The 27,375-nt window shown below is 43.8% G+C and overlaps 2 protein-coding genes across 2 annotated transcripts; both read right to left on the minus strand.

Annotated features, from left to right (window-relative positions):
• Positions 1–16,021: 16,021 nt before the first annotated feature.
• On the minus strand, positions 16,022–18,427 carry LOC115146652 (glutathione peroxidase 2). Its single transcript, XM_029688717.2, has 2 exons — positions 16,814–18,427; positions 16,022–16,665 (listed from the first exon to the last, which is right to left on the minus strand). The coding sequence occupies exons 1-2, from the start codon at positions 17,033–17,035 to the stop codon at positions 16,312–16,314; spliced, it is 576 nt and encodes a 191-aa protein (XP_029544577.1). The 5' UTR covers positions 17,036–18,427; the 3' UTR covers positions 16,022–16,311.
• Positions 18,428–18,531: 104 nt separating this feature from the next.
• LOC115146653 (ras-related protein Rab-15-like) lies at positions 18,532–25,471 on the minus strand. Its single transcript, XM_029688719.2, has 7 exons — positions 25,082–25,471; positions 22,375–22,435; positions 22,118–22,178; positions 21,890–21,967; positions 21,618–21,707; positions 21,458–21,523; positions 18,532–21,360 (listed from the first exon to the last, which is right to left on the minus strand). The coding sequence occupies exons 1-7, from the start codon at positions 25,203–25,205 to the stop codon at positions 21,211–21,213; spliced, it is 630 nt and encodes a 209-aa protein (XP_029544579.1). The 5' UTR covers positions 25,206–25,471; the 3' UTR covers positions 18,532–21,210.
• Between the last annotated feature and the right edge of the window lie 1,904 nt (positions 25,472–27,375).

Genomic DNA, 27,375 nt, shown 5'->3' on the forward strand with positions numbered 1-27,375 from the left:
GATGAGATCATACCAATATTACCAACCACCCTCCCGTCACTGTACTGGAATCTCGCGAGAGGGCTTCATACAATAAAGCAAACGTTACTGTGGTAACAAAGCAATTTCTGCTCACCTGGTAGTGTTTCTGCTGAAGCTCTTTTTGAAATTGCCCAAAATATAACAAGGTCTATCTAGGATAGAACATGTGAAAGCAACTGCAATACTTTGCAAATCATTGTGACTGAATGCAATCAATCATTTCCATGTCATATCAGCTTTATTTTACTCTAATGGGTTGTGAAATTTATTATCCTTGTTCATTTTGCCTATAGGGACTATGGATTGTTTCTGGACTGAGCTACAGTCTTACATTAGCCAAGGCACTCATTCTACTTGCAAAAAACACAAACCTCAGAGAATCCTTAACTGTTGTCACAGATCTCCCCAAGGGCTGACAATGCATAAATGACATTAAGGCATTACTCAGCAGCAATGTCTCTCTGTCTCAGCCTGCAGTAGATGTGACTGTTTGAGAGAATATGCAATGCTCACTCTCTTCCTCTACTGCTGGGTGGCTCTGCCAAAACTTCCCTTTTAATAGAACTAAAACCAAGAGGATAGGAAGAATCACTCCAGGTACTCTAGTGTTCAGAGAGGACACAGTGCAAGAGGATTGATTGGGTGGCTGCAACCTTGACTCAAGTAATAGAGTAAATGTAAATCCGGGGCACGACAATTAGTAATGTGTTACATTTCGTATGGTCGATGTCCATTATCCAATTCGTATGATATGTTATCAATTCCAATTTGATGAGGCTAATGTTAGCTAGGTGGCTAGGTGTCTAATGTTAATGTTTGCTATGTGGCTAACATTAGCTAGGCTAGGGGTTAGGTCTTAGGGTTAGGGTTAAAGTTAGGATAAAGTGTTAAGGTTAGGGGAAGGGGAAGGGTTAGCTAACATGCTATGTAGTTGCAAATTAGCTAAAAAAGTAGTTAGTAGTTGCAAAGTTGATCCTTAGCTAAATGTACAAAACTTATCCGTGATGAGATTCAAACACGCAACCTTTGGGTTGCTGGAAATTCGCGTTATATGCCCTCACACCCAGACTTTGCGTTATATGCCCACCCCTGACCGACTGACTTACCAACCACCCTATTGCCTTAAGTAACCATCTGTCTTATGTAACCATACCAAATGTAACATCATCATTGGCGATTTTAGCATGTAAATCTTGGTGGGGCAAAGCCCTCCCAAAATGTTTGATGCATGCCAGCAAAGCGACTACTGTCACACCCTGACATGTTTCACCTGTCTTTGTGCTTGTCTCCACCCCTCCAGGTTTTGCCCATCTTCCACCTTATTTTCTCCAGTGTATTTATACCTGTGTTCTCTGTTTCTGTTGCCAGTTCTTTTTGTTTGTCAAGCCTAGCAGCATTTTTGCCCTTGCTCCTGTCTGTTTCTAGTTTCTGTTTTCTAGTTTTCTGCCCTGACCCTGAGACTGCCTGCCGTTCTGTACCTTTTGGACTCATTTTGCATGACACCTGTTCTAGTAATAAACTTGTATTACTTCGACACTGTCTGCACCTGGGTCTTCCCTAAAAAGTGATAGTACGAACTGGCCTTGACTGACCCAACAGACTCGGACAAGCTCCGCAATGCCATCTCCTCCCAAGGAGCCACCATTGGAAGGCACGAGGACTTGCTTCGTGGTCTGATGGAAGGGTTCCAGACCTTGGCCGAACGCCATGACCGAGCATTGAACACACTGGAGCAATTCCATGTGTTGTCTGTTAGGCAGCCTACCACGACTGTAACATCCCAGCCCCTCAGTAACTCGGCTGTTAGCACCGCCGCCTCCCCGGCCACCCCGGTTTCCCGGGAACCCCGCTTACCTCACCCGGAATGCTTCAATGGAGAGTCGGACACCTGTCAGGCGTTGCTCGCTCAGTGTTCCCTCATCATCGAGCTGCAGCCCTCCTCCTTCCCCTCGGACTGCTCTAAGATAGCATACCTCATCACGCTAATGTCAGGGAGGGCTCTCACCTGGGCTAATGCAGTATGGGAACAACAGTATGCTTCAGTCTGGAGGAGTTTGTGGCAGAGATAAAAAACATTTTCAATGCACCATTGTCTGGGAGAGAGGCTGTCCGGAAGTTACTCCAGCTTCGGCAAGACTCCAGCAGTGTGGCAGACTATGCGTTGGATTTCCGCACGTTGGCAGTTGAGGGTGCCTGGAACCCGGAAGCGTGGTTCGACATGTTCCTACACAGAGTTTCGGAGGAAGTAAAGGACGAGCTTGCAGCCCGGGAACTGCTGACAGATCTCGACTAGCTCATCGCCTTGACCATTCGAATCGATGGGCGACAACAGGAATGAAGGAAGGAGAGGAGATTCGATTTCACTCGCCCACCCAAGGATTCCACCTCACCTTCGAGGAATCCCGATGGCTCCGTTGCTGAGAGAACCCGAGGCTACCCGAGTTCCCCCGAGAGTCTCCGAAGTCTGCCGATTCACCTCTATCTGAGCCAATGCAACTAGGCAGAGCTAGGCTGTCTCCAGTCAAATGGCTATACAGGCTTCACTCTAAGCGTTACCTGTATTGCGGGACTACTGGTCATTTCGTCTCCACCTGTCCACTAAAAGACCAGGCTCACCGGTAGGAGCGAGTACTCTGGTGGGCCATCCGGAGAACTTTTTCTCTCCACTTATTCACACCTTTTTCATGCCATTTTGCTGTGAGGGAACCAATTGGAATCATTCTGGGTACTCATCGACTCTGGGGCCGATGAGAGCTTTATGGACACTACCCTGGCATCCGAGCTGGGCATCCCCATTCAGCCCCTTTCCATTCTCATGGATCTGAAGACCAAGGTTTGGAAACGTACATTGAGGACTCACCCGTCCTTCTGCCTCCCCCGCTGGCGGAGGACAAAACCCTGTGCCCGTGCATCAACTACTGGGACCTTAACAAAATCATGGTGAAGAACCACTACCACTTATCTCCTTGGCCTTCGAGCCGCTCCAGGGGGCCACCATTCTCTCCAAGCTGGACCTAAGAAACGCCTACCACCTGGTGCGGATACGGGAAGGGGACAAGTGGAAGACTGCCTTCAACATGGCCAGTTGTCACTACGAGTATCTGGTCATGCCATTTTGCCTTACAAACACCCCAGCTGTGTTCCAGGCTGTGGTTAATGATGTTCTCTGCGAAATGTTAAACCGGTTCGTCTTCATCTACCTCAAAGACATCCTCGTCGTCTCCTGCTTCGTCCACGTGTCCCACGTCCGACAGGTTCTCCGACGCCTCCTGGAGAACCAGCTTTTTGTGAAAGCAGAGAAGCGCGAATTCCATCGCTCCACCATCTCCTTCCTGGGTTACATCATCGCTGCAGGGAGTGTACAGATGGATTCTGGGAAGGTGAAAGCGGTGGTGGATTTGCCGCAGCCTACATCCAAGGTGCAGCTGCAACGTTTCCTGGGATTCTGAAACTTTTATCGCCGCTTTATCCGGGGTTATAGCACCCTGGCTCCCCCCTCCTGTCTGCACTCAACCTCTCCCAAGGTTCCATTCACATGGTCTCCAGCTGCTGACCCGGCATTCTGGGATCTCATACACCATTTCACCACAGCTCCCATCTTGGTTCATCCTGACCTGTCCCGCCAGTTCGTGGTGGAGGCCGATGCTTCGGATGTCGGAGTGGGGGCTGTCCTGTCCTAGCTTTATACCCTGGTACTCAAGTTACATCCCTGCCCCTTCTTCTTCCATTTTCTCAAAACCACGGAGAGGAACTACAATGTGGGGAATCGTGAGCCTCTCGCGGTGAAGATGGCGTTGGAGGAGTGAATGCACAGGCTGGTGGGGCGGAACATCCATTCATTGTGTGGACCAACCACAAGAACCTGGAATATCTCTGCACCGCCAAGCTTCTCAATTCCAGGCAAGCTAGGTGGGTCCTGCTTTTCACCCCGGTTCAACTTCTCCCTCTCATACCGACCGAGATCCAAGAATGTCAAGTTGGATGCGCCGCGTTAGACCCATGGCTACTACCCTGGAACCCGAGACCATCCTTCCCACCTTGTCCCTGGCGAAGGCACTCAGCTGGGGAATAGGGAAGCAGGTCAGTGAAGCACAGCATTCCCAGCCGAACCCAGGGGGGCAGATAACCGGATGTTTGTTCCTGACACGGTCCGCTCCTCGGTCCTGGAGTGGGCCCACTCCTCCATGCTTGCCCAACACCCAGGCTCCGGCATTCTGCACACTCATTGGGTCGTCGGCCATCTTGTCCTCTGGGTTCCACACCCAGTCCAACGGCCAGTCGTAGCGAGTTAACCAAGACCTGGAAAAGACTCTTCACTGCCTGGTCTCCGCCAACCCCACCACCTGGAGCCAGCAACTAGTGGGGGTCGAATACGCCCGCAACACCCTTGCTCTGCCACGGGTCTCACAATCTCTAAGGTCATTAGCCCCTCTGCTGTTTGTCTTCTGTTGCCCCGTACCCTCCGTATATATCCCACTTTTCTTGTGTCTAGAATCAAACCCATATGTCTAAGCCCTTTGTCTCCTGTTTTTGGACTCCGATCTGGATTACCGACCTCTGCCTGACCTTGACTTGTCTTTTTGCCTGCCCCCTATTCAACTAGAGCTGATGGGAGGCAATCCGTACTTTTGATTTAGACATTAATGAGCAAGCTAGGAAGGACATAGTCAATATAACTATTTGTTCAGCACTTTTTAAATGTATAGCAACAGAACTCAGAACATGGGCCGTACTTACAGTATTCTCCCTGTATAGAACCATAGGATAATTAAAAGGGTCATATAAGCAGACAATGAAAGCTCTTACGATATTTGATTATGACATTTCTCTTAAACAGGCTATAGGCTAGATGTGCACCACCAAGTCAGAACAGTAGGCAAAATTATCCGGGGAAAAGGGACCAAATTAGTAGCGTAAGGCACATAGGCTACTAACAGCTTACTACACAACATATACCTTTTTTTCTTTCTTTTTTTTACCCCTTTTTCTCCCCAATTTTGTGGTATCCAATTGTTTAGTAGCTACTATCTTGTCTCATCGCTACAACTCCTACAACGAAGGTTGAAAGTCATGCGTCCTCCAATACACAACCCAACCAAGCCGCACTGCGCCATCCAACCCGGAAGCCAGCAGCACCAATGTGTTGGAGGAAACACCGTGCACCTGGCAACCTTGGTTAGCGCGCACTGCGTCCAGCCCGCCACAGGAGTCACTGGTGCGCGATGAGACAAAGATTTCCCTAACCCCGGCGACGCTAGGCCAAGAGCCTGGGCGCGAACCCAGAGTCTTTGGTGGCACAGCTGGCAGCATATACTTTGTACTACTTTCTTAGCTACAGTATACATATCTCCCTGGCATATTATATCATTTATGCAGCAGCATACAATACATTTTTGGACTCACGTTGTTGTGCTCTGCTCACTTGAACAGGAAGGTGGCGCAACGGTCCCTCGTGGGCATATTGTGTCATAAAACTTTGTCATCAAAGTCTGGCATCCTTTGGATTTCTGGTTCTTTCCAGACAACTGGGAACAAGGTCAAATTATGACATGGATTTGACAGCATGGTCTTGTTGAATGTTTATCTTTTAAAGCTTGGAAAAGAGATCCTCAAAACCAAACTTGGGCCGCACGCCCACTCCACTGAATAGCAGGCAAGGGATTGCTTTGCAATGCTTGCAGTTAGCCACTGATTCCTTCCAAACCACTCATTGTTGAATTTGCGCTTTCCAATTTCTTCTGTATTGTTTCTGTCCAACGGCTGATGAGCACCGATATGTTTTATCTGCAATTTCTCTTCATAATTTCTCTTCATATGACCAGGATGGAAAAGGATTTGCCAGTAGATTGTCGAATTTATTCATGATGATGACTGCTAGCTTGCTAGCTAAGATTTTGAAGGTATGATGTTGACATGATCAGTCCAATCAAAGCTATGGTAGATATAACGTGATTTGACATCATTTTATCTGAAGCCAATGACCTTGAGCCTTCTTGGGCGGGCACTTCTAATGTAACTCTATGGCAGCACCCAAGGGGCTAGCTGCCCCAGCACCACAGAAAGTACTGAGCTAGGCCGAAACACCTGCATTTTGGAGCTGCCTTACTCAAGAAAGCGAAAAAGAGATCATGATTGTATGCGGCTTTGTTCAGTTAATGATTTTTTTACACTGTTTGCAAACTAGTATGTGACATATTAATGCCAAAGTAACATGCAAGATAGGCAACAACAAAAAACAGGTAGGGTTCTTAACAGGTGGCACACTGGGTCGCAAGTGCACATCATACTAATTTTCAGTGGTGTAAAAAGTACACAATTGTAATACTTGAGTTAAAGTAAATACACCTTAACAGAAAATGACTGAAGTTAAAGTGAAAGTTACCCAGTAAAATACGAATTTGTTACGGCTGTCATCGGAATGAGACCAAGGTGCAGTGTGGAATGCGTGCATTTTGAATTTATTAAGTGAACAACACAAAAAAACAGATAAACGACACGTAAAGTAATGTATCACTAAACCAGCAACTAACAAAAACAAGATCCCACAACGGAAAGTGGGAAATAGGGCTGCCTAAGTATGATTCCCAATCAGAGACAACAATAGATAGCTAGCTGCCTCTGATTGGGAACCATACTCGCCAAAAACAAAGAAATAGACAACATAGAATGCCCGCCCCAAGTCACACCCTGACCTAACCAAATAGAGAAATAAAATGGCTCTCTAAGGTCGGGGCGTGACAGTACCACCCCCCCAAAGGTGCGGACTCCCGGCCGCAAACCTGAACCTATAGGGTAGGGTCCGGGTGGGCATCTACCCTCGGTGGCGGCTCCGGGTCGGGATGTAGCCCCCGCTCCCTACGCTGATCCCTCCGTTTCTGTGGAACTGGACCGTGAATTGTTGCCGGAGGAACCGGACCGTGGATCACCACCGGAGGCTCTGAACTGGGAACCACCGATGGAGGCTCCGGACTGGGGACCGTCGCTGGAGGCTCCGGACTGGGGACCGTCGCTGGAGGCTCCTTGCCATGGATCGTCACTACAGGCTCCGGGCCATGGATCATCACTGGAGGCTTCGTGCCATGGATCATCACTGGAGGCTCCGGGCCATGAATTATCACTAGAGGCTCCAAGCCATGGATTATCACTGGAGGCTTCGTGCCATGGATCCTCACTGGAGGCTTCGTTCCATTGATTATCACTGGAGGCTTCGTACGTGGAGCCGGAACAGGTCTCACCGGACTGAGGAGACGTACTGGCAGCCTAGTGAGTGGAGCTGCCACAACACGTCCTGGCTGGATACCCACTCTAGCTCAGTGAGTGTGGAGAGCTGGCACCGGACGCACTGGGCTATGATGGCGCACTGGAGGCATAGTGCGTAGAGCCAGTGCAGGACACACTGGACCGTGGAGACGCACCGGAGGTCTGGAGCGCAGAGCTGGCACAACTCGTCCTGGCTGGATACCCCAGTAGCCCGGCAAGTGCGGGGAGCTGGAACAGGCCGCACTGGGTTGTGCTAGCGAACTGGGGATACCGTGCGTAGAGCTGGCACAGGATAACCTGGGCCGAAGAGACACACCGGAGGCCAGGAACGCTGAGCCGGCACAATCACTCCTGGCTGAATGCCCACTCTAGCACGGCAACTGCGGGGAGCTTGCAGAGAGCGCACCGGGCTGTGGCTGCGCACCGAAGGCATGGTGTGCAGAACCGGATAACACAGTGCTTGACCAGTCACTCGCTCCCCACGGTAAACATGGGGAGTTGGCTCAGGTCTGAACCCTGACTCCGCCAATCTCCCCGTGTGCATCCCCCCAAAAGAAATGTTTTGGGGCTGCCTCTCGTGTTTGCTTCGTTGAGCCAACTCCTTGCAACGTCGCTGTTCCGCTTTAGCTGCCTCCATCTCCTCCTTCGGAAGGCGATACTCTCCAGCCTGCGCCCAGGGTCCTTTCCCGTCTAAGATCTCCTCCCAGATCCATTCTTCCTGACCACGCTGCTTGGTCCTTTGGTAGTGGGATCTTCTGTTACGGCTGTCGTCGGAATGAGACCAAGGTGCAGCGTGGTAGGCGTACATTTGAATTTATTAAATGAACAACCCAAAAAAACAAGAAAGATAAACAACACGTAAAGTAATGTAGCGCTAAACCAGCAACTAACAAAAACAAGATCCCACAACAGAAAGTGGGAAAAAGGGCTGCCTAAGTATTATTCCCAATCAGAGACAACAATAGACAGCTAGCTGCCTCTGATTGGGAACCATACTCGGCCAAAAACAAAGAAATAGACAACATAGAATACCCACCCCAAATCACACCCTGACCTAACCAAATAGAGAAATAAAATGGCTCTCTAAGGTCAGGGCGTGACATAATTGAGTAAAAGTAAAAGTATCTGGTTTTAAATGTACTTAAGTACAGTGGTAGAAAAATTACTAAATTTACTAAAGTTAATGTAAATGCTATGCATCAAATTCCTTATATTAAGCAAACTAGACGGCACTATTTTGGTATTATTTTAAATTACGGACAGAAAGGGGCACACTTCAATTTACAAACACAGTAGTTGTGTTTTGTGAGTCCACCAGATCAGAGGCAGTAGAGATGACAAAGTGTTATATTGATAGGTGCTATAATTCTGTCCTGCTTGAGCATTCTAAATGTAACTAGTATCTACACACAATTCTCCAATCTACACACAATACCCCATAATGACTAAGCAAAAACTTTTGTTAATTTATTAAAATCAAAAAACATTTACATATTCAGACCCTTTACTCAGTACTTTGTTGAAGCACCTTTGGCAGCAATTACAGCCCAGAGTCTTCTTGGGGATGACGCTACAAGCTTGGCACACCTGTGTTTGGGGAGTTTCTCCCATTCTTCTCTGCAGATCCTCTCATGCTCTGTCAGGTTGGTTGGGGAGCGTCGCTGCACAGCAATTGTCTCTCCAGAGATGCTTGATCGGGTTCACGTCCGGGCTCTGGCTGGGCCACTCAAGGACATTCAGAGACTTGTCCCAAAGTCACTTCTGCATTGCCTTGGCTGTGTGCTTAAGGTTGTTGCCCTGTTGGAAGGATTACCGTCGCCCCAGTCTGAGATCCTGAGCACTCTGGGGCATGTTTTCATCAAGGATCGCTCTGTATTTTGCTCCGTTCTTCTTTTCCTTGATCCTGACTAATATCCCTGTCCCTGTCGCTGAAGAACATCCCCACAGTATGATGCTGCCACCACCATGCTTCACCGTAGGGATGGTTCTAGGTTTCCCCCAGATGTGACACTTGGCAATCAGGCGAAATAGTTACATTTTACATTTTATTTTATTTTCTGATTTCACCTTTATTTAACCAGGTAAGCCAGTTGAGAACAAGTTCTCATTTACAACTGCGACCTGGCCAAGATAAAACAAAGCAGTGCGACAAAAACAACAACACATAAAGTTACACATAAAGAAACATACAGTCAATTACACAATAGAAAAACATATGTACAGTGTGTGCAAATGTAGAAGAGTAGGGAGGTAAGGCAATAAATAGGCCATAGAGTTGAGATAATAACAATTTAGCATTAACACTGGAGTGATATATGTGCAGATGTGTCAGTTTATGCTCTACTGGTGTTGAAGTCAGGTTCAGGAGAGCAGACCGTTGTGATCAGGCGCACTCTTTATTAGGGCAGAAGTACAACAAATGGACACAACTGTGTCAAACCTCCAGCCGAAATGCAAAAAGAGGATAGCGCAAACTACAGTCAAAAAACTAACGTAATAATCAAACCTCATATGGGTTAAACAAGAATACCCAGGGGGGAAATAACCAGCCTGGCGCGTCACACTGAACATGAAACAAAACAATTCCACACAAGGACATGGGGGGAACAGAGGAATATATATATATACAATGTGATTAGGGAATGTAACCCAGGTGTGCAGGGAACAAGACAAAACAAATGGAACAATGAAAAATAGAGCGGCGATGGCTAGAAGACCGGTGACTTCGACCACCGAACGCCGCCAGAACAAGGAGAGGAACCGACTTCAGTGGTATTTGTGACAAGATGATGATGTGCAAGTAGAGATACTGGGGTGCAAAAGAGCAAGAAGATAAATAACAATATGGGGATGAGATAGTTGGGTGTGCTATTTACAGATTGGCTGTGTACATGTACAGTGATCGATAAGCTGCTCTGACAGCTGATGCTTAAAGTCAGAGAGGGAGATATAAGTCTCCAGCTTCAGCGATTTGCTATGGGTGGGTGTTGCTATGGTGACCCGCTGGCTCCAGTGAGCTGAGATAAGGTGGGGCTTTACCTAGCAAAGACTTATAGATGACCTGGAGCCAGCCAACAAGAGCATACAGGTCACTGTGGTGGGTATTATATGGGGCTTTGGTGATAAAACGGATGGCACTGTGATAAACTACATCCAGTTTGCTAAGTAGAGTGTTGGTGGCTATTTTATGAATGACATCGCCAAAGTCAAGGATCGGTAGGATAGTCAGTTTAACAAGGGTATGTTAAAGCGAAGGAGGCTGATTCTAGATTTAATTATGGATTGGAGATGCTTAATGTGAGTCTGGAAGGAGAGTTTACAGTCTAACCAGACACCTAGGTATTTGTAGTTTCCACATATTCTAAGTCAGAACTGTCCAGAGTAGTGATGCTAGTCGGGCGGAAGGGTGCCGGCAGCAGAAATTGGTTGAAGAGCACACATTTAGTTTTACTAGAATTTAAAAGCAATTGGAGGCCACAGAAAGAGTGTTGTATGGTATTGAAGCTCGTTTGGAGGTTTGTTAACACAGTGTCCAAAAAAGGGCCAGATGTATACAGAATGGTGTTGTCTATGTAGAGATGGATCAGAGAATCACCAGCAGCAAGAGCCACATCATTGATATATATAGAGAAAAGAGTTGGCCCGAGAATTGAACCCTGTGGCACCCCCAAAGAGACTGCCAGAGGTCCGGACAACAGGCCCTCCAATTTGACACACTGAACTCGATCTGAGAAGTAGTTGGTGAACCAGGCGAGGCAGTCATTTGAGAAACGAAGGCTATTGAGTCTGCCGATAAGAATGCGGTGATTGACAGAGTCGAAAGCTTTGGGCAGGTCGATGAAGAGGGCTGCACAGTACTGTCTTTTATCGATGGCAGTTATGATATCGTTTAGGACCTTGAGCGTGGCTGAGGTGCACTCATGACCAGCTCGGAAACCAGATTGCATAGTGGAGAAGGTACGATGGGATTCGAAATGGTCGGTGATTTGTTTGTTAACTTGACTTTCAAATATTTTAGAATGCAGGGCAGGATGGATATAGGTCTATAACAGTTTGGGTCTAGAGTGTCTCCCCTTTGAAGAGGGGGATGACCGCGGCAGCTTTCCAATCTTTGGGGATCTCAGACGATACGAAAGAGAGGTCGAACAGGCTAGTAATTGTGGTTGCAACAATTTCGGTGGATAATTTTAGAAAGAGAGGGTCCAGATGGTTTAGCCCAGCTGATTTGTAGGGATTCAGATTTTGCAGATCTTTCAGAACATCAGCTGTCTGGATTTGGGTGACTGAGAAGCAGGGGGGGCTTGGGCAAGTTGCTGCAGGGGGTGCAGAGCTGTTGGCCGGGGTAGGGGTAGCCAGGTGGAAAGCATGGCCAGCCATAGAAAAATGGTTATTGAAATGATCGGTTATCATAGATTTATCGGTGGTGACAGTGTTTCCTAGCCTCAGTGCAGTGGGCAGGTGGGAGGAGGTGCTCTTATTCTCCATGGACTTTATAGTGTCCCAAAACGTTTTGTAATTAGTGCTACAGAATGCAAATTCCTGTTTGAAAAAGCTAGCCTTAGCTTTCCTAACTGACTGTGTATATTGCTTCCTGACTTCCCTGAAAAGTTGCATATCGCGGGGGCTATTCAATGCTAATGCAGAATGCCACAGGATGTTTTTGTGCTGGTAAAGGGCAGTCAAGTCTGGGGTGAACCAAGGGCTATATCTGTTCTTATTTAAGATGGTGAGGAAAGCACTTTTAAAGAGCAACCAGGCATCCTCTACTGACGGGATGAGGCCTGCTCGCTGAAGTGTTTTATGGAGCGTTTGAGGGGTGGTCGTTTGACCGCGGACCCATTACGGACGCAGGCAATGAGGCAGTGATCGCTGAGATCCTGGTTGAAGACAGCAGAGGTGTATTTAGAGGGCAAGTTGGTCAGGATGATATCTAAGAGGGTTCCCATGGTTACGGATTTAGGGTTGTATCTGGTAGGTTCCTTGATCATTTGTGTGAGATTGAGAGCATCTAGCTTAGATTGTAGTACGGCCGGGGTGTTAAGCATATCCCAGTTTAGGTCACCTAACAGTACGAACTCTGAAGATAGATGGGGGGCAATCAATTCACATATGGTGTCCAGGGCACAGCTGGAGGTTGAGGGTGGTCTATAACAAGCGGCATCAGTGAGAGTCATGTTTCTGGAAATGTGGAAATAATCTTGTTTCTCATGGTCTGAGAGTCCTTTATATGCCTTTTGGCAAACTCCTTTTACTGAGGAGTGGCTTCCGTCCGGCCACTCTACCATACAATCCTGACTGGTGGAGTGCTTCAAAGATGGTTGCCCTATTGGAAAGTTCTCCCATCTCCACAGAGGTACTCTGGAACTCTGTCAGAGTGACAATCGCGTTCTTGGTCACCTCCCTGATCAAGGCCCTTCTCCCCCGATTGCTCTATTTGGCAGGGTGGCCAACTCTAGGAAGAGTCTTGGTGGTTCCAAACTTCTTTCATTTAAGAATAATGGAGGCCACTGTGTTTTTGGGAACCTTCAATGCTGAAGACATTTTTTGGTACCCTTTACAATTCCTTCAACCTCAAGGCTTGGTTTCTGCTTTGACATGCACTGTCAACTGTGGAACCTTATATTGACAGGTGTGTGCCGTTCCAAATCATGTCCAATCAATTGAATTTACCACAGGTGGACCCCAAACAAGTTGTAGAAACATCTCAAGGATGGTCAATGGAAACAGGATGCACCTGAGCTCAATTTCGAGTCTCGTAGAAAAGGTTCTGAATACTTACGTAAATAAGATTCTAAAATTCTATTTTTAATTTTTAATACATTTGCAAACATTTCTAAAAACTTGTTTTCACTTTGTCGTTATGTTGTATTGTGTGTAGATTGATGAGGGAAAAGTGAATTTAATCCACTTTAGAATAAGGCTTTCTGAATGTGACAATGTTATAAACAAGCGAAGCAAGGATAATAATTTAAAAAGAAAAGAAAACCAAATTATATAATAGCTTGTTTATTAGGCTAAATATCGACATCACTTTCATGTATGTGCAATCGATAGACCTACCTAGTATTAACACATTAGGCCACTTAAATATTTGTATCTATTAGGCCTGTAGGCTAGTATTATCAAAAAGCTGACACATTTTACTATAACCTAACCAATGACCTAAATGTCAACTTATTAGGTATATGGCAACAATTAGCTTGCTACTATTTTTATTGTTTAATTATTTAATTGTATAATACCTGTAGGCCTACTTGAAGCTCACTGATTTGTTGAGCAATTATGGAAACCATTGTCATCCTATTTTTAGGTCATGTTGAAAAAGCAACTTTGACTTTATTCATATTTGCTCCCAGTTTAGACAAACTGAAGAAATGCTGAAATTACATAATCAAACATTGCATACAAAATAGCACAAGAAAACACTTAGAATACATAACACATGGCAAACAAAAATATCAACCCGAAAACATGTTGGTCCCATGGTTCATGAGCTGAAATAAAATATCCCAGACATTTTCCATAAGCACAAAAAGCTTATTTCTCTAAAATGTTGTGCATTAGTGAGCATCTCTCCTTTGCCAAGACAATACATCCACCAGACACCTTGACAGGTGTCAAGAAGTTGATTGTGCCGGGGACAATAAAAAGTCCACTTTAAAACGTGTAGTTTTGTCACACAACAGTTTTGAAGGAACGTGTAATTGGCATGCTGACTGTATGAATGTACACCAGAGCTGTAGCCAGAGAATTTAATGTTAATTTCTCTACCAACGTCATTTTAAGGAATTTGGCAGTCTGTCCAACCGGCCTCACAACCGCAGATCATGTGTATGGCGTCATGTGAGTGAGCAGTTGGCTGATGTCAACGTTGTGAACACAATGCCCCACATCCGGCTTCTTCACCTGCAGAATTGTCTGAGACCAGCTGATGAAACTGTTGGTTTGCACAACCGAAGAATTTGCACAAACTGTCAGAAACCATCTCGGGGAAGCTCATCTGCATGCTCGTGCTCCTCACCAGGGTCTTGACCTGAATGCAGTTCGGCATTGTAACCCACTTCAGTGGAAGAATGTTCACTTTTGATGGCCACTGGCAAGCTGGAGAAGTGTGCTCTTCCTGGATGAATCAACAGCCTGATCAACTCTATGTAAGGAGATGTGTCGTTCTGCATGAGGCAAATTGTGGTCACACCAGACACGGACTGTTTTTCTGATCCATGCCCCTACTTTTATTTTTTTTATCTGTGACCAACAGATGCATTTCTGTATTCCCAGTCATGTGAACTCTATAGATTAGGGCCTACTGAATTTATTTCAATTGACTGATTTCCTTATATGAACTGTACATCAGTTAAATCTTTGAAATTGTTGCATGTTTCATTTATATTTTTGTTCAGTGTATAATACAAATATACATAATAGGCTACAGATTTGTATTTCTCTTGTTGGGAAAATTGCATTCTGTAAAATAGACTGAATAGCCATAAATCATTTAAGGCTACAGCGAGCTCTTTGCAACTTCGGGATCGATGTCCCGTCCACGGGATTGTTGAGCTAACGTAGGCTAATGCAATTAGCATGAGGTTGTAAGTAACAAGACAATTTCCCAGGACATAGACATATCTGATATTGGCAGAAAGATTAACAAGAATTTAAGCTAACTGCACTGTCCAATTTGCAGTAGCTATTACAGTGAAAGAATAGCATGCTATTGTTTGAGGAGAGTAAACCATTTTGAACATAAAAAGTTAATAATACATTTGAGCAGTCTTGATACAAAAGTTTGAACAGAAATGCAATGGTTCATTGGATCAGTCTAAAACTTTGCACACACCAAAATCTAAATTGCACCTGGCCTGGAATAATAATTATGTCATTTCTCTTGCATTTCAAAGATGATGGTACAAAAGAAAGTGTTGTTTTTTCCTTTGTATTATATTTTACCGGATCTATTGTGTTATATTCTCCTACATTCCTTTCACATTTCCACAAACTTCAAAGTGTTTCCTTTCAAATGGTACCAAGAATATGCATATCCTTGCTTCAAGGCCTTACAGGCAGTTATATTTAAGTATGTAATTTTAGGCTGATATTTTTAAAAAGGGGCGGATCCTTTTAAGACTATTTTCTGGAGTAATTTTCAGCACGGGACAGCAGCTCCTGTAACAACACAGTTAAGTTTCACTTTGGAACGAGTTAACTGGATGGTGTTTTGGGAAAACGGTGTGACGTATGCCTAAATTCCATCGCTATGGGGAATCCAGATCCTGGTCATTCAGAATCACAACACACGGACTACAGCCCCATTGAAGTGTGCACATCATTTTCGTGATGTTGTCAGCTAACCCATTTACACACCCACACTATTCCAAAACAAAATGTGTTTTTTAACATACTTCATTACCATTTTTTGGAACGAAAACTTCGTCACTCATGTTGCTATTAATTATATGTCATATTTCATAGAAATCTGGAAACATTGGACAGTCACTAAAATAAAAGTCTAATGTGAAACTAGAAAATGTCAAATTATAACATGATTAATACACATGGGATGTGGTGGAACGATAAGAACAGTTTTTACAAGTAGAATCTAATAATTTTATTCCAACTACAGTAACCTTGTGTATATATTGCCTTTTGTCTGACAAACTTCACTAACAACTCAACGAGTTGGTGGCAAAAATCTAATCCAAACTCAAGTTAGTGGCACCACCTGCTGGCCAGCATAGAAAAAGACAGAGGAGAGGGTTTACTATAGGTCAGGATCACTGCTGGAGGACATACAAAAATATAGCTGATGCTTTCCATATTTTTATTACATGAGCAAGAAGACTTATCAAGGCATAACCCACAACTCTTAAGCATTTACATGGCCTCAGATAATACTCCCAAGTTTTTAGAATATTAACCTCATTTAGTAAAACTCAAAAGGATGGACGACGCCATAATAGTCCCTGTCTATCATATCAAGTCATTTGTGTAGCAGAATGAGTAGTACACAAGGAGAACATTCCCATGCTATTTTCAGGTCTTGGTTAGTCTCAACAGTCTTTGAATGTCAGGCTCAATGTTGATAGTCTCAAATTTTTTGCTGTAACGTTTAAAGGGCTCTCCCTCTGGCCCAACCAGGAATTTCTCAAAATTCCAAGAGATGTCTGTCCTGCTGATGGGACTCCAGATGAGGAATTTAGGATCCTGGATGAGGGTGTGTGGATCATCATCAGGATAGGGAAGTTTGTCTTTCAAATAGGCAAAGACAGGGTGGGTGTTGGTTCCATTCACATCACACTTTTCAAAGACAGTGAAGCCAGGCTGGTAGCCATCTCCTGGACGCACATACTTTAATGAGTTCAGGATCTCCCCATTTGAACAGTTCTCCTGTAAAACATGCAACATTCTCATCTGACATTAATCATTAAACAAATCACCCGATACCTGTAAATTAACAGAATATTTTACTAGATTAGCTTGTTTTCATTGATTTTACAGAACCACATAACCAAAGGCCACAATGTCGCATACTGACCTGGTAGCCAAACTGATTGCAGGGGAAGCCCAGGACCACTAGCCGGTGAGGGTACTTGCTCTGGAGCAAGTTGAGCTGGCTGTAGTCCCGGGTGGTTGTCCCTCAGAGCGATGCCACATTCTCAATGAGGACCACCCGCCCTCGAAACACATTGAAATCTACTGAATTCCCCTCCAGGGTTGTGGCCTTCAGATCATAGAAGGTCTTCGCAATGAACGCCATGGTCCTGTTCTGTAGTTACTGGCAGTAGTGAGGACCAGTGTGTCTGTGTGTATTACTACCTCAGGTCACCGGACTTCAGATATGTGCCTGCCTTACCTGGGTGTCAAATATCTCTGCAGTAAAATGATACCCACCTGACATACAATACTGTCACACACAAAGGTAGATAGGCTCATATCTCAGCTTGTAAACTTGCACAGAACGGTATGAACGGGGTCATGTTAAATTAAATCTATGGTTATTCGTTGCATGGTTTGTTAAAATGGCCTAATTTAAAAAACAAGATTACTTGCATACTAAATACGTAATGGTTTTTTATACAAATGACATGTTCTTCATGTTGGCCAAATACACCTAGCGGTTTTACAGTCAGACTCATCTGTGAATCTGATCTAGTAACAAATGTATTCCACAGTATCGAAACATTTACCAGAGATGTAATGTACAGTAAAATACACTATGCTAGTATTTGACTCCTGAGTGGCGCAGCGGTCTAAGGCACTGCATCTCAGTGCAAGAGGCATCACTACAGTCCCTGGTTTGAATCCAGGTTGTATCACATCGGGCTGTGATTGGGAGTCCCATAGTGCGGCACACAATTGGCCCAGCATCGTCATGCTTTGGCCGTCATTGTAAATAAGAATTTGTTCTTAACTGACTTACCTTGTTAAATAAAAGGTAACTTAAAATAAAGAAAAGTACAGTTGTCATTACAAATGACTTATTTCCTGTGAGAATATTGAGAAGGGAACCATGTATACAGCCCTTTATAATAGTGTATGTGCATGCACCATAGTGGCATTTGCTACAGCTTTTCAACCTGTAAAAATAACTAGAATTTGTCATGACAACTTGTAAATTCACAAAACATTCAAGCTACTAACAATAGTATTGAACATTATGTCTGTTTTAGATTTGAGTTTTTGGCTTCATGCATGTTTTAGTATGGGTTAGTCTTCCACAGGTAAATGAGCCCTTCTTGCTAGCCTGGATTTTATTTCTGCTTGTGAATAATTTAACCATGCCCTCTGCCCACCCTATCTCCCATTTCCTCGTCTCCTAAAGCACCAATCAAGAGCTTCAGATTCTCTTTGGTCCGTCCCACTATTAATCTATTTAGCAAATTAATTTGTAAGCATAATTAGCTTTTTCAAGTAGACAGCAACGTTTGTGATATGAAGGTGAAAATTGTGGCAAAACATTAATAAGAGGCATCATGCCCATGGGGGCACAGGGGCACGCGCACCCTCAGGTCTCGTTTAAAAAAATAAAATAAAAATACTAACGCTACTAGCCACCAATTTTATGACGTTGGCTTTAACTAGCCCATATAGGTTCCCAATCTCCTAACCTCATAACTAGCTACCAAGAAGGCATTTCAGGCTATCAAGTTACAGTACAGCTTGTCTAACAATCTTAGCTGGCATGCCTGCCAGCAAGGTGAGTAGATTTGAGAAAAGCAAGCAATAACTAAATGTATTGAAGACTCACATTCCTTTCAATATTTTACCCGAGATTTTAGTCTCTTAAAAAAAATATCCACCAATAGACGGCTCAAGAGGTATGCTTAGATAAGCAGGGAAAACATGGATATAAAATTATGCATTTTGATGGCTCTAGATGCAGGAAAAAGCTCAATTGAGCCCTCTTCCGATCCACCTGCCAATCATCCTCATGTACTTTGTGCACCTCAGATTTTTGGGGTGCATGACGCCCCTGGTGGCAACACAAATTATACAGGGGTAGGCTTAAGTATACCTTGTCGATCCAAATGAGTGGAGCTGCAACTTTCAGTGTAGCATTGCAGACAGCAGCCCATCTGCAGGCAAATCTTCTTATTACATGTTGACTACTTAACTCAGGGTGCCATCAGTTTGGGTGTTGCAAAGCCGGGTAATAAACATGAAAAGGTCAAGTAACTATAAAACAACACATGAAGATGAAAATTTAACAGTGAGTAAAACTATAAAATGCATGAATCTGAGCAACAGTCAGTAAAAACATAACATACAGTTGAAGTCGGAAGTGTACATACACTTATGTTGGAGTCATTAAAACTTGTTTTTCAACCACTTTCAACACACACACAAATTTCTTGTTAACAAACTATAGTTTTGGCAAGTCGGTTAGGACATCTACTTTGCGCATGACACATAATTTTCCCAACAATTGTTTACAGGCAGATTATTTCACTGTATCACAATTCCAGTGAATCAGAAGTTTACATACACTAAGTTGACTGTGCCTTTAAACAGCAGAAAATTATGTCATGGTTTTAGAGGCTTCTGATAGGCTAATTGACATCATTTGAGTCAATTGGAGGTGTACCCGTGGATGTATTTCAAGGCCTACCTTCTAACTCAGTGCCTCTTTGCTTGACATAATTGGAAAATCAAAATAAATCAGCCAAGACCTCAGAAAAAAAATTGTAGACCTCCACAAGTCCGGTTCATCCTTGGGAGCAATTTCTAATTGCCTAGAGGTACCACGTTCATCTGTACAAACAATAGTACGCAAGTATAAACACCATGGGACCACGCAGCCGTCATACCGCTCAGGAAGGAGACATGGTCTGTCTCCTAGAGATTAACGTACTTGGTACGAAAAGTGCAAATTAATCCCAGAACAACAGCAAAGGACCTTGGAAGATGCTGGAGGAAACAGGTACAAAAGTATCTATATCCACAGTAAAACGAGTCCTATATCGATGTAACCTGAAAGGCTGCTCAGCAAGGAAGAAGGCACTGCTCCAAACCGCCATAAAAAGCCAGAATACGGTTTGCAACTGCACATGGGGACAAAGATCATACTTTTTGGAGAAATGTCCTCTGGTCTGATGAAACAAAAATAGAACTGTTTGGACATAATGACCATCGTTATGTTTGGAGGAAAAAGGGGCTTGCAAGCCGAAGAACACAGTGAAGCACGGGGGTGGCAGCATCATGTTGTGGGGGTGCTTTGCTGCAGGAGGGACTGGTGCACCTCACAAAATAGATGGCATGATTTTATAGGGAAATTATATATTTATTTATTTTACCCACTTTTTCTCCCCAATTTTGTGGTATCCAATTGTTAGTATTTACGGTCTTGTCTCATCGCTGCAACTCCCGTACGGACTCGGGGAGGCAAAGGTCGAGAGCCATGCATCCTCCGAAACACAACCCAACCAAGCCTCACTGCTTCTTAACACAGCGCGCATCCAACCCGGTAGCCAGCCGCACCAATGTGTCGGAGGAAACACCGTACACCTAGCGACCTGGTCAGCGTGCACTGCGCCCGGCCCGCCACAGGAGTCGCTAGTCCGCGATGAGACAAGAATATCCCTAACGGCCAAACCATCCCTAACCTGGACAACGCTGGGCCAATTGTGCGCCGCCCCATGGTCCTCCCGGTCACGGCCGGCTGCGACAGAGCCTGGGCTCGAACCCAGAGTCTCTGGTGGCACAGCTATCACTGCAATGCAGTGCCTTAGACCACTGCGCCACCCGGGAGGGCCCCATTATGTGGATATATTGAAGAAACATCTCAAGACATCAGTCAGGAAGTTAAAGCTTGATCGCAAATGGGTCTTCCAAATGGACAATGACTCCAAGCATACTTCCAAAGTTATGGCAAAATGGCTTAAGGACAACAAAGTCAAGGTATTGGAGTGGCCATCACAAAGCCCTGACCTCAATCCTATAGAAAATTTGTGGGCAGAACTGAAAAAGCGTGTGCAAGCAAGAAGGTCTACAAACCTGACTCAGGAGGAATGGGCCAAAATTCACCCAACTTATTGTGGGAAGCTTGTGGAAGACAATTTAAAGGCAATGCTACCAAATACTAATTGAGTGTATGTAAACTTCTGACCCACTGGGAATGTGATGAAAGGAATAAAAGCTGAAATAAATAATTCTCTCTACTATTATTCTGACATTTCACATTCTTAAAATAAAGTGGTGGTCCTAACTGACCTAAAACGGGGAATTTTTACTTGGGATTAAATGTCAGGAATTGTGAAAAACTGAATTTAAATGTATTTGGCTAAGGTGTATGTAAACTTCCGACTCAACTGTCCTCACAGATTTAATAAGTTAATCATCATTTCATTGCCATTATGTCACAGGGCCAGAGGTATTGCAAAAACAACTAAATATTTTATCCAAACACTCCCAGGTTGAGAGTTTTGCCTCATGCTAACATGCGCAGGCCTTCTGGGAGTTGTCCTCTTTGTCCTGCTCTCCCTCCAGATAAGTCATGTCTAGGTATTTATTAATTGAACCCTGGAAGGCATCCATCTCTTTCTTGTGAGCATGCAGGACCAGCTCTGTCAACCGGGTGAACGACTGGAAGACGTAAAGAAAATATTTTATCACAATTGCCTCACATAATCACCCAACAGAGTACATACAAGGTATTGACTCAATAAGGCCTATGACTCACCTCATTTATGTTGCAGTTGGTGCAGGCACTTGTCTCAAAGAACTCCATTCCATAGGTTTTTGCTAGCTGTAACACAAGAGTTCATTAAGGATGGAAAATGTCAAACTGTGTATGAAAGAAAACTAATGTGACTGAGGAAAACAGCAAGATAAAGGTCAACCTTGTTCCCTTGTTCTTTAGGCACTTTCCTCTTCTGCTCCTCATCAGCCTTGTTCCCCACCAGGATCCTCTGCACCTTGTCAAGTGCAAACTGAAACATATTGAGACAGGGTTGTGAAAAAGACGACTGGGCACCTACAGTTCAATAAAAAGATGTAAAAACTGGGTAACAAAGATAAACAGAAACAGAATGGGAGAAACAGAGAATGGGAGACAAACAGACTGACCAAGTGAATGAAGGAGGGCAGTTTGATCAGTAGGTGTTCGCCTTACCTCATCCACATCGCTAGCCCACTTCACAATGTGCTGAAAGGAACGGGAACTAGTGATGTCATACACCAGGATAAAACCCTGGTGAATGATAAAGAGAGGAGGGAGGGACCGTCATGACCGATTGTGAGCACATAACTAACGGTGAGCACGGGACCAAGCACTTGATGTTGTAAAATGGTTTTAACTCTGGTAAATGTACTTCATTTCTGGACAGTGTAGAGAACCCACCTGTGCCCGTCTGTAGTACTGCTTGGTGATGGTCTGGTACCGTTCCTGGCCAGCAGTATCCCTAGTGTAGACAGAAAGGCATAGAGGCAATCCCCAGTTTTACATGGTGATGTGACCACATATCAGAATATGTCTCAATCAAAGAGGTAAAGCATATCTTACACTTACATAATGAAAACATGACATTTGTGATGGATGTGTCAGTAACTACTGCATTATGGTGAGTGAGTTGTTCTCGCAAAGATCTGTTCACTCACCAGATCTGTACGCGCACTTTAATGCCATCTATTTTTAATGTTTTCATTTTGAAATCCACTCCTACAGAATACAAAAATATATTGTTATGCATGGCAAACATGTTACTATTGGCTTGTTAATTCATCTTCTCTATCTTTTGTCTCAATTGGTTTTATTTAAATTTCAGGCTCAAATATTGTAGCCTATCCTACTGGTGGTTAAAACAAGTTTTTCCTGAATAAATAAATGATAAAAAGAAATGACATCGTATTGGCACATTTTCCTTCTCATGACTTACCAAATCAGCCTGTACTAGTCAATAAGTATCGCTGGTAACGTAACATTCTTCCACTTGGCTAACAAAAATGTATATTGGCCAGTTTGGAAGTAGACACTGATGGGGATTTATTTTTTTTTTTAGATACCCATTTATCACAGTTGAATGTCCTTTTAATCCGTCATCTTGCTCATGGAAATTCCATTTTTGTCATTTACTACAGTGTATTTCAGCAGGGCCAATGGACAGGGAAGACGTGACTTGAGTGTATCGACTTCTGCATGAAATATATCTCACTCACAACAACCTTCATTTAAATGTCAGTGGTGTGTGATAGCTTCACAGTTGAAAAAGCATAGAAACCCAGCAAATAGTCAGACGTAAAATGTCAGTTGCTTGCAACATTGTCATAACCACCATACCTGCCACAAACAGAGTAAACACAGAGCTGACACAAACACGTCACACAAGGATATGCTTCAGGCAACAGACTGGCCATTATATGTTCTTGGTAAATCCAAACTGTGCTTCTAGTCATGTTAGAAACCATTCTGACTGTGTTGGACATGACTAAAAAAATGCCATGTCATCATCTTCAATCGCGATGGAGGCAGCCTTCCCAATTAGCACCCCAACACTGACATATGGGAGCGAGAGCACATTCAAATTTGACATGCTGTACATGCTTCACTACCTTTGCATGCGTGTATATCTCCCTGTGCCAGTGTTATAGGCTAATCATGTGTTCAACACGTCTGACATTACATTCACTGCCAGTGAGGCCAGCCAAATCTTTAATTGAGCTAATTTCGTGGGTAACACTGTATTTCAGGAACTGGGGTTGGGGGTTCAAGACTGAACAATAATAAGGAATGAAGCAGAAGTAGAATCTAGGAGGGGAGACATCAGGTGCCTTCGTCTGATTCTGTTCGGTATGCTACTCTAAACGGACCCATCCCCCTCACTAACACCAACCAAATACAATCATTTTTAGTAGATCAGCAGCAGCTAAGATTGCTTCACAGATATTAAACACACCAGTAGAGCTGCAGTGTAAGTCACAACCTTCCCAATTCCTTCTAATCACATATGGTTTTGTTTAAGTTGAACAAACAGGAGGAAGAAAGTTACAGGGTTAGATAAACAACCTGAAGACATGTGCCTTAGTGTGTGTGTATATATATATAATATGTAGACTTTCCTGTAATCGGCTGCTTTTCTAACAGAACCCCTGCTCTGTTACCCAGTCAGTCATACTGCTGGATCACCACCATTTTCATAAATAAGAGGGTGCAATGACTGCCGATGACCCATGGGAAGTAATCAGACAGTAGGCTGAGTAGGCCTAAACAAAACAGAAGTTATTCTGGCCAATCAGTCCATTTTCTGCTGCATATCACATTTGTCATTATCATTAGACATTGGCCACATAAATAGGGGAAGAAAGGCTTCAGTATTGAGAGCACCATTTTAATGTGAGTTACTTTGTCTGTCTATACCTGTACTTTGTATGAAAACAAAAATGAAGTGGTGGAGTAATGGAGTTACACAATCAGAGGGAACACAGAAGATTCATTTCCCCAACCCTGCCACTTCCTGTTCAAGAAAGACCTCCCTTCCGAGTAAATACCATCATCAGGCTTGGAGAGGCTTTCTAAGCAATTACAGATCCTGCAGTTCCATTGTGCTCTGCCAAAGAGAGGCGTATTTCCTTAAAGCTTCCCCCATCCATAATAGGCTAAAAGGCCCTGTCCTGTATGTGATCATTATTGCAGAAAACACTGTACCATGAAAGTTTTGTCCAGTTTTAGATCCTTAGTCCATTCTGAATGCTTAGGCGACTAAATATATGCCTACACCTGTTGGCTGAAAACGAGATATTCCTGTAAACCATGTGTTTCTCAATGGACAACATTTTTATCATGGTGATAGATGGGAATCTAATCCTATTTAGAGGAATAATTGGTAATGTAATGTGACTGAGGCCTATCTTGAGCACTGTCCAGTGAGCTCACACTGGAGTTTCTAAACAAATGTGTCCATAGACTGGGTCCAGGGGGAAATTATGTTGAATACGGAATGATGGAAACTGAGGAAACAATCAACTGGTTCTGGTAAAGACATGTTCTTTAGAAAACTGGTGTTTGTGAAAAGTCTCTTTTAGGTTTGCAGACCTAACAAAAACAAAATGTTATTTATTTAACTAGGCAAGTCAGTTAAGAACAAATTCCTATTTGATACAGTTTGGACTACGGCATAGTAGAGTTTCTGAAATATGTCCTTCAATCAAGTCTTAGGTGACAGCATTTTAAATCTATTAGGAAAAGTCCCGTCAAGCGTTTCGTATAGAATTGCTGTCAATCACTTATTGTGGGAGTTGCATATTCGCGGCAAACTTGCCTGAATCAGTCAACAGTCAAACTAACCAATTGCAATCAACAGCAGCTTACCAAGTGTAGAGATATGCGACGAATGGAATTCATTATCCGTGAACCTGCACAACAAACAGGTCTTTCCAACCCCGGAATCTCCTAAAAGTAGCAACCTGAGCAAAACGTCATACTGCTTTGCCATGGTGGACAAAAAAAACGAGTTTCTTGTTCAGCGAAAACTCACTTGCATGGGGGCTGCTCTATGATTTGCCAGAAATCTGACAGATGGGAGGATCGAACATGCTTTTAGTACGGCGGTTAGATCAAAAGGCTTGGAGAAGCGACAACAGCACCACAAAAATAGTGGTTACAAATTAGCCTTTGTAAAAAATTGCCTTTGCCTATCTCCCCATGTGTCTCGCTCAAATGAAAAATTGCCTATATACGTTTCATCTCTGTAAAGTAAAAAACAAATAATAATAATAATGTAAGCGGTACCTTAAATGTAGTGTCAAAATGGTAACGTTAGCATTTGGTAATTCATCTTCAATTCATGTTAAACCGCGCAGACTGATTTCATGAATATTGATACGTTGCCATTATCTACCAGGAGATGTCAGTGTTTCTCGTAACAAATACTGGGGCTCTTTCCTCCTGTTTTTTTTTTTTGCTGTTTTGTTGTAGTTCTTGAAAACTAGGTCTAACTCTGCCATTTCCCTAGTTTTCAGCTGTTGGCTCACGTGAACTTTGTTTTAACGTCAATAATCATAATTTGCGATATGGCCCTTATCTTTCAACAGCGTGAAAGAATCCTTCAAAAATTCTCCATACAGCTGTGTGCCTCAATCTGCCGAAACTACACTTCCCGAGTTACACTTCCACACAGGTGTTCAGAGCACGTTAGATAGCACAGGTGTATGTTTCAGTCTTGTTTTCCATAAACAATCGCTGTGATATGGCCGTGTGGGAACACTAACCCTATAACTTTGTTTCAATTTAAACGTTTAATGATTTCTCGCTGATATGAAACATAGCGTGATTGTGCTTCCGAAACCTGACCGCAGGCGATGCGTGTTGTTAAAACCGAGCGCCATGGCTCTTAACAAAACTCCCCCGCCCAAAGACTTATGTGTAATGTACTGAAACAGTGTCATGATCAAGGGCTAGGGTTTTGATGTATGCATACCCCGCAATAAGCTTACCATGGTGTTGATAGACTAGTGCAGCAGATAGTGTTGTATATGGAAATACCAGTCTACCATCCAGTGGCGACTCGTCATTCAGGGTAGGTGGGGCGGAGCCCAAAAAAACCTGTTTTGTGCTCCACCTGTTTGTTTTGCATGTTATTTTGCCATTACGTGTCACATATCAGTTTACAAACAATGTTAAAATAATCATTGAGTTAATAAAGCCACATACAAACAAGGCAGCTCCAAAATGTGGATGTTCCAGCCTAGCTCAGTGCTTTCTGAGGTGGTGGGGAAGCCAGCGGAAAATACGGAGTGGCGGGGTTGGTAATGTTCTCTAGTTGCGCCGTGATTGGCTCAGTGTTCTGTCACTCATGGGGACACCACATAAATCTACAGGGGGAGCTCAAAAATTGAAGCCCCTTGTGTGCTGCCATAGTTACATTAGAAGTGCCCATCAATGAAGGCTCAAGGTCATTGGCCACAGATACAATTACATAAAATAACATATCTATGGTAGCTTTGATCGGACTGATCATGTCAACATCATATTCTCAAAATCTTAGCTAGAAAGCTAGACAAGCAGTCATTATCATGAATCACGTTGACAATCTACTGGCAAATCCTTTTCAATTATTGTCATACGAAGAGAAATTATAGATAAAATGTACCGGTGCTCATCGACCATTACAAGTTAGAAATCATGAATTCAACAATTAGTGTTTTGGAAGGAATCAGTGGCTAACTGCAAGCGTTGCCAAGCAATCACTAGCCTGCTATTCAGTGGGGTGGGTGTGTGGTCCAAGTCTGTTTAAAATTCTGTCAATCCAGCATGACATCTGCCACGCTCAATACAACTGGGAACTCTTGAGAAAAAAAAGAGCTCAGACTGGGAAAATAAGTTTGGCCATCCAACTCGGGAACTCAGGCCTTTTCCAGCGCTCCAACCTGAAGTTCATTGAGAGAATACCCGACTTTAATGACAAAATTTGCCCACGAAGAACTGCCATGCCACCTTCCGCACAAGGAGTCCCAAAATGTATTGTATGCAGCATGTAATATGCTAGGGAGATATGATTCCTATAGCTAAGAAAGTAATACTAATTATGTTGTGTAGTAAGCTGTTAGTAGCCCATGTGTCTCACCCTTATAATTTGGTGCCTTTCCCCCTCATAGCTTAGTCTA

This window comes from Oncorhynchus nerka, linkage group LG18, assembly GCF_034236695.1.
Source record: "Oncorhynchus nerka isolate Pitt River linkage group LG18, Oner_Uvic_2.0, whole genome shotgun sequence".
NCBI classification, from domain to species: Eukaryota; Metazoa; Chordata; class Actinopteri; order Salmoniformes; family Salmonidae; genus Oncorhynchus; species Oncorhynchus nerka.

Excerpts from the sequence above, each read along its gene's own strand:
- LOC115146653 (XM_029688719.2), bottom strand. The coding sequence starts at position 25,205 with ATGGCAAAGCAGTATGACGTTTTGCTCAGGTTGCTACTTTTAGGAGAT. Across the intron at positions 22,179-22,374 it reads AAAGTGCGCGTACAGATCTG|GGATACTGCTGGCCAGGAAC; the intron begins GTGAGTGAACAG and ends TGTCTACACTAG. Across the intron at positions 21,708-21,889 it reads GGGCTAGCGATGTGGATGAG|TTTGCACTTGACAAGGTGCA; the intron begins GTAAGGCGAACA and ends AATATGTTTCAG.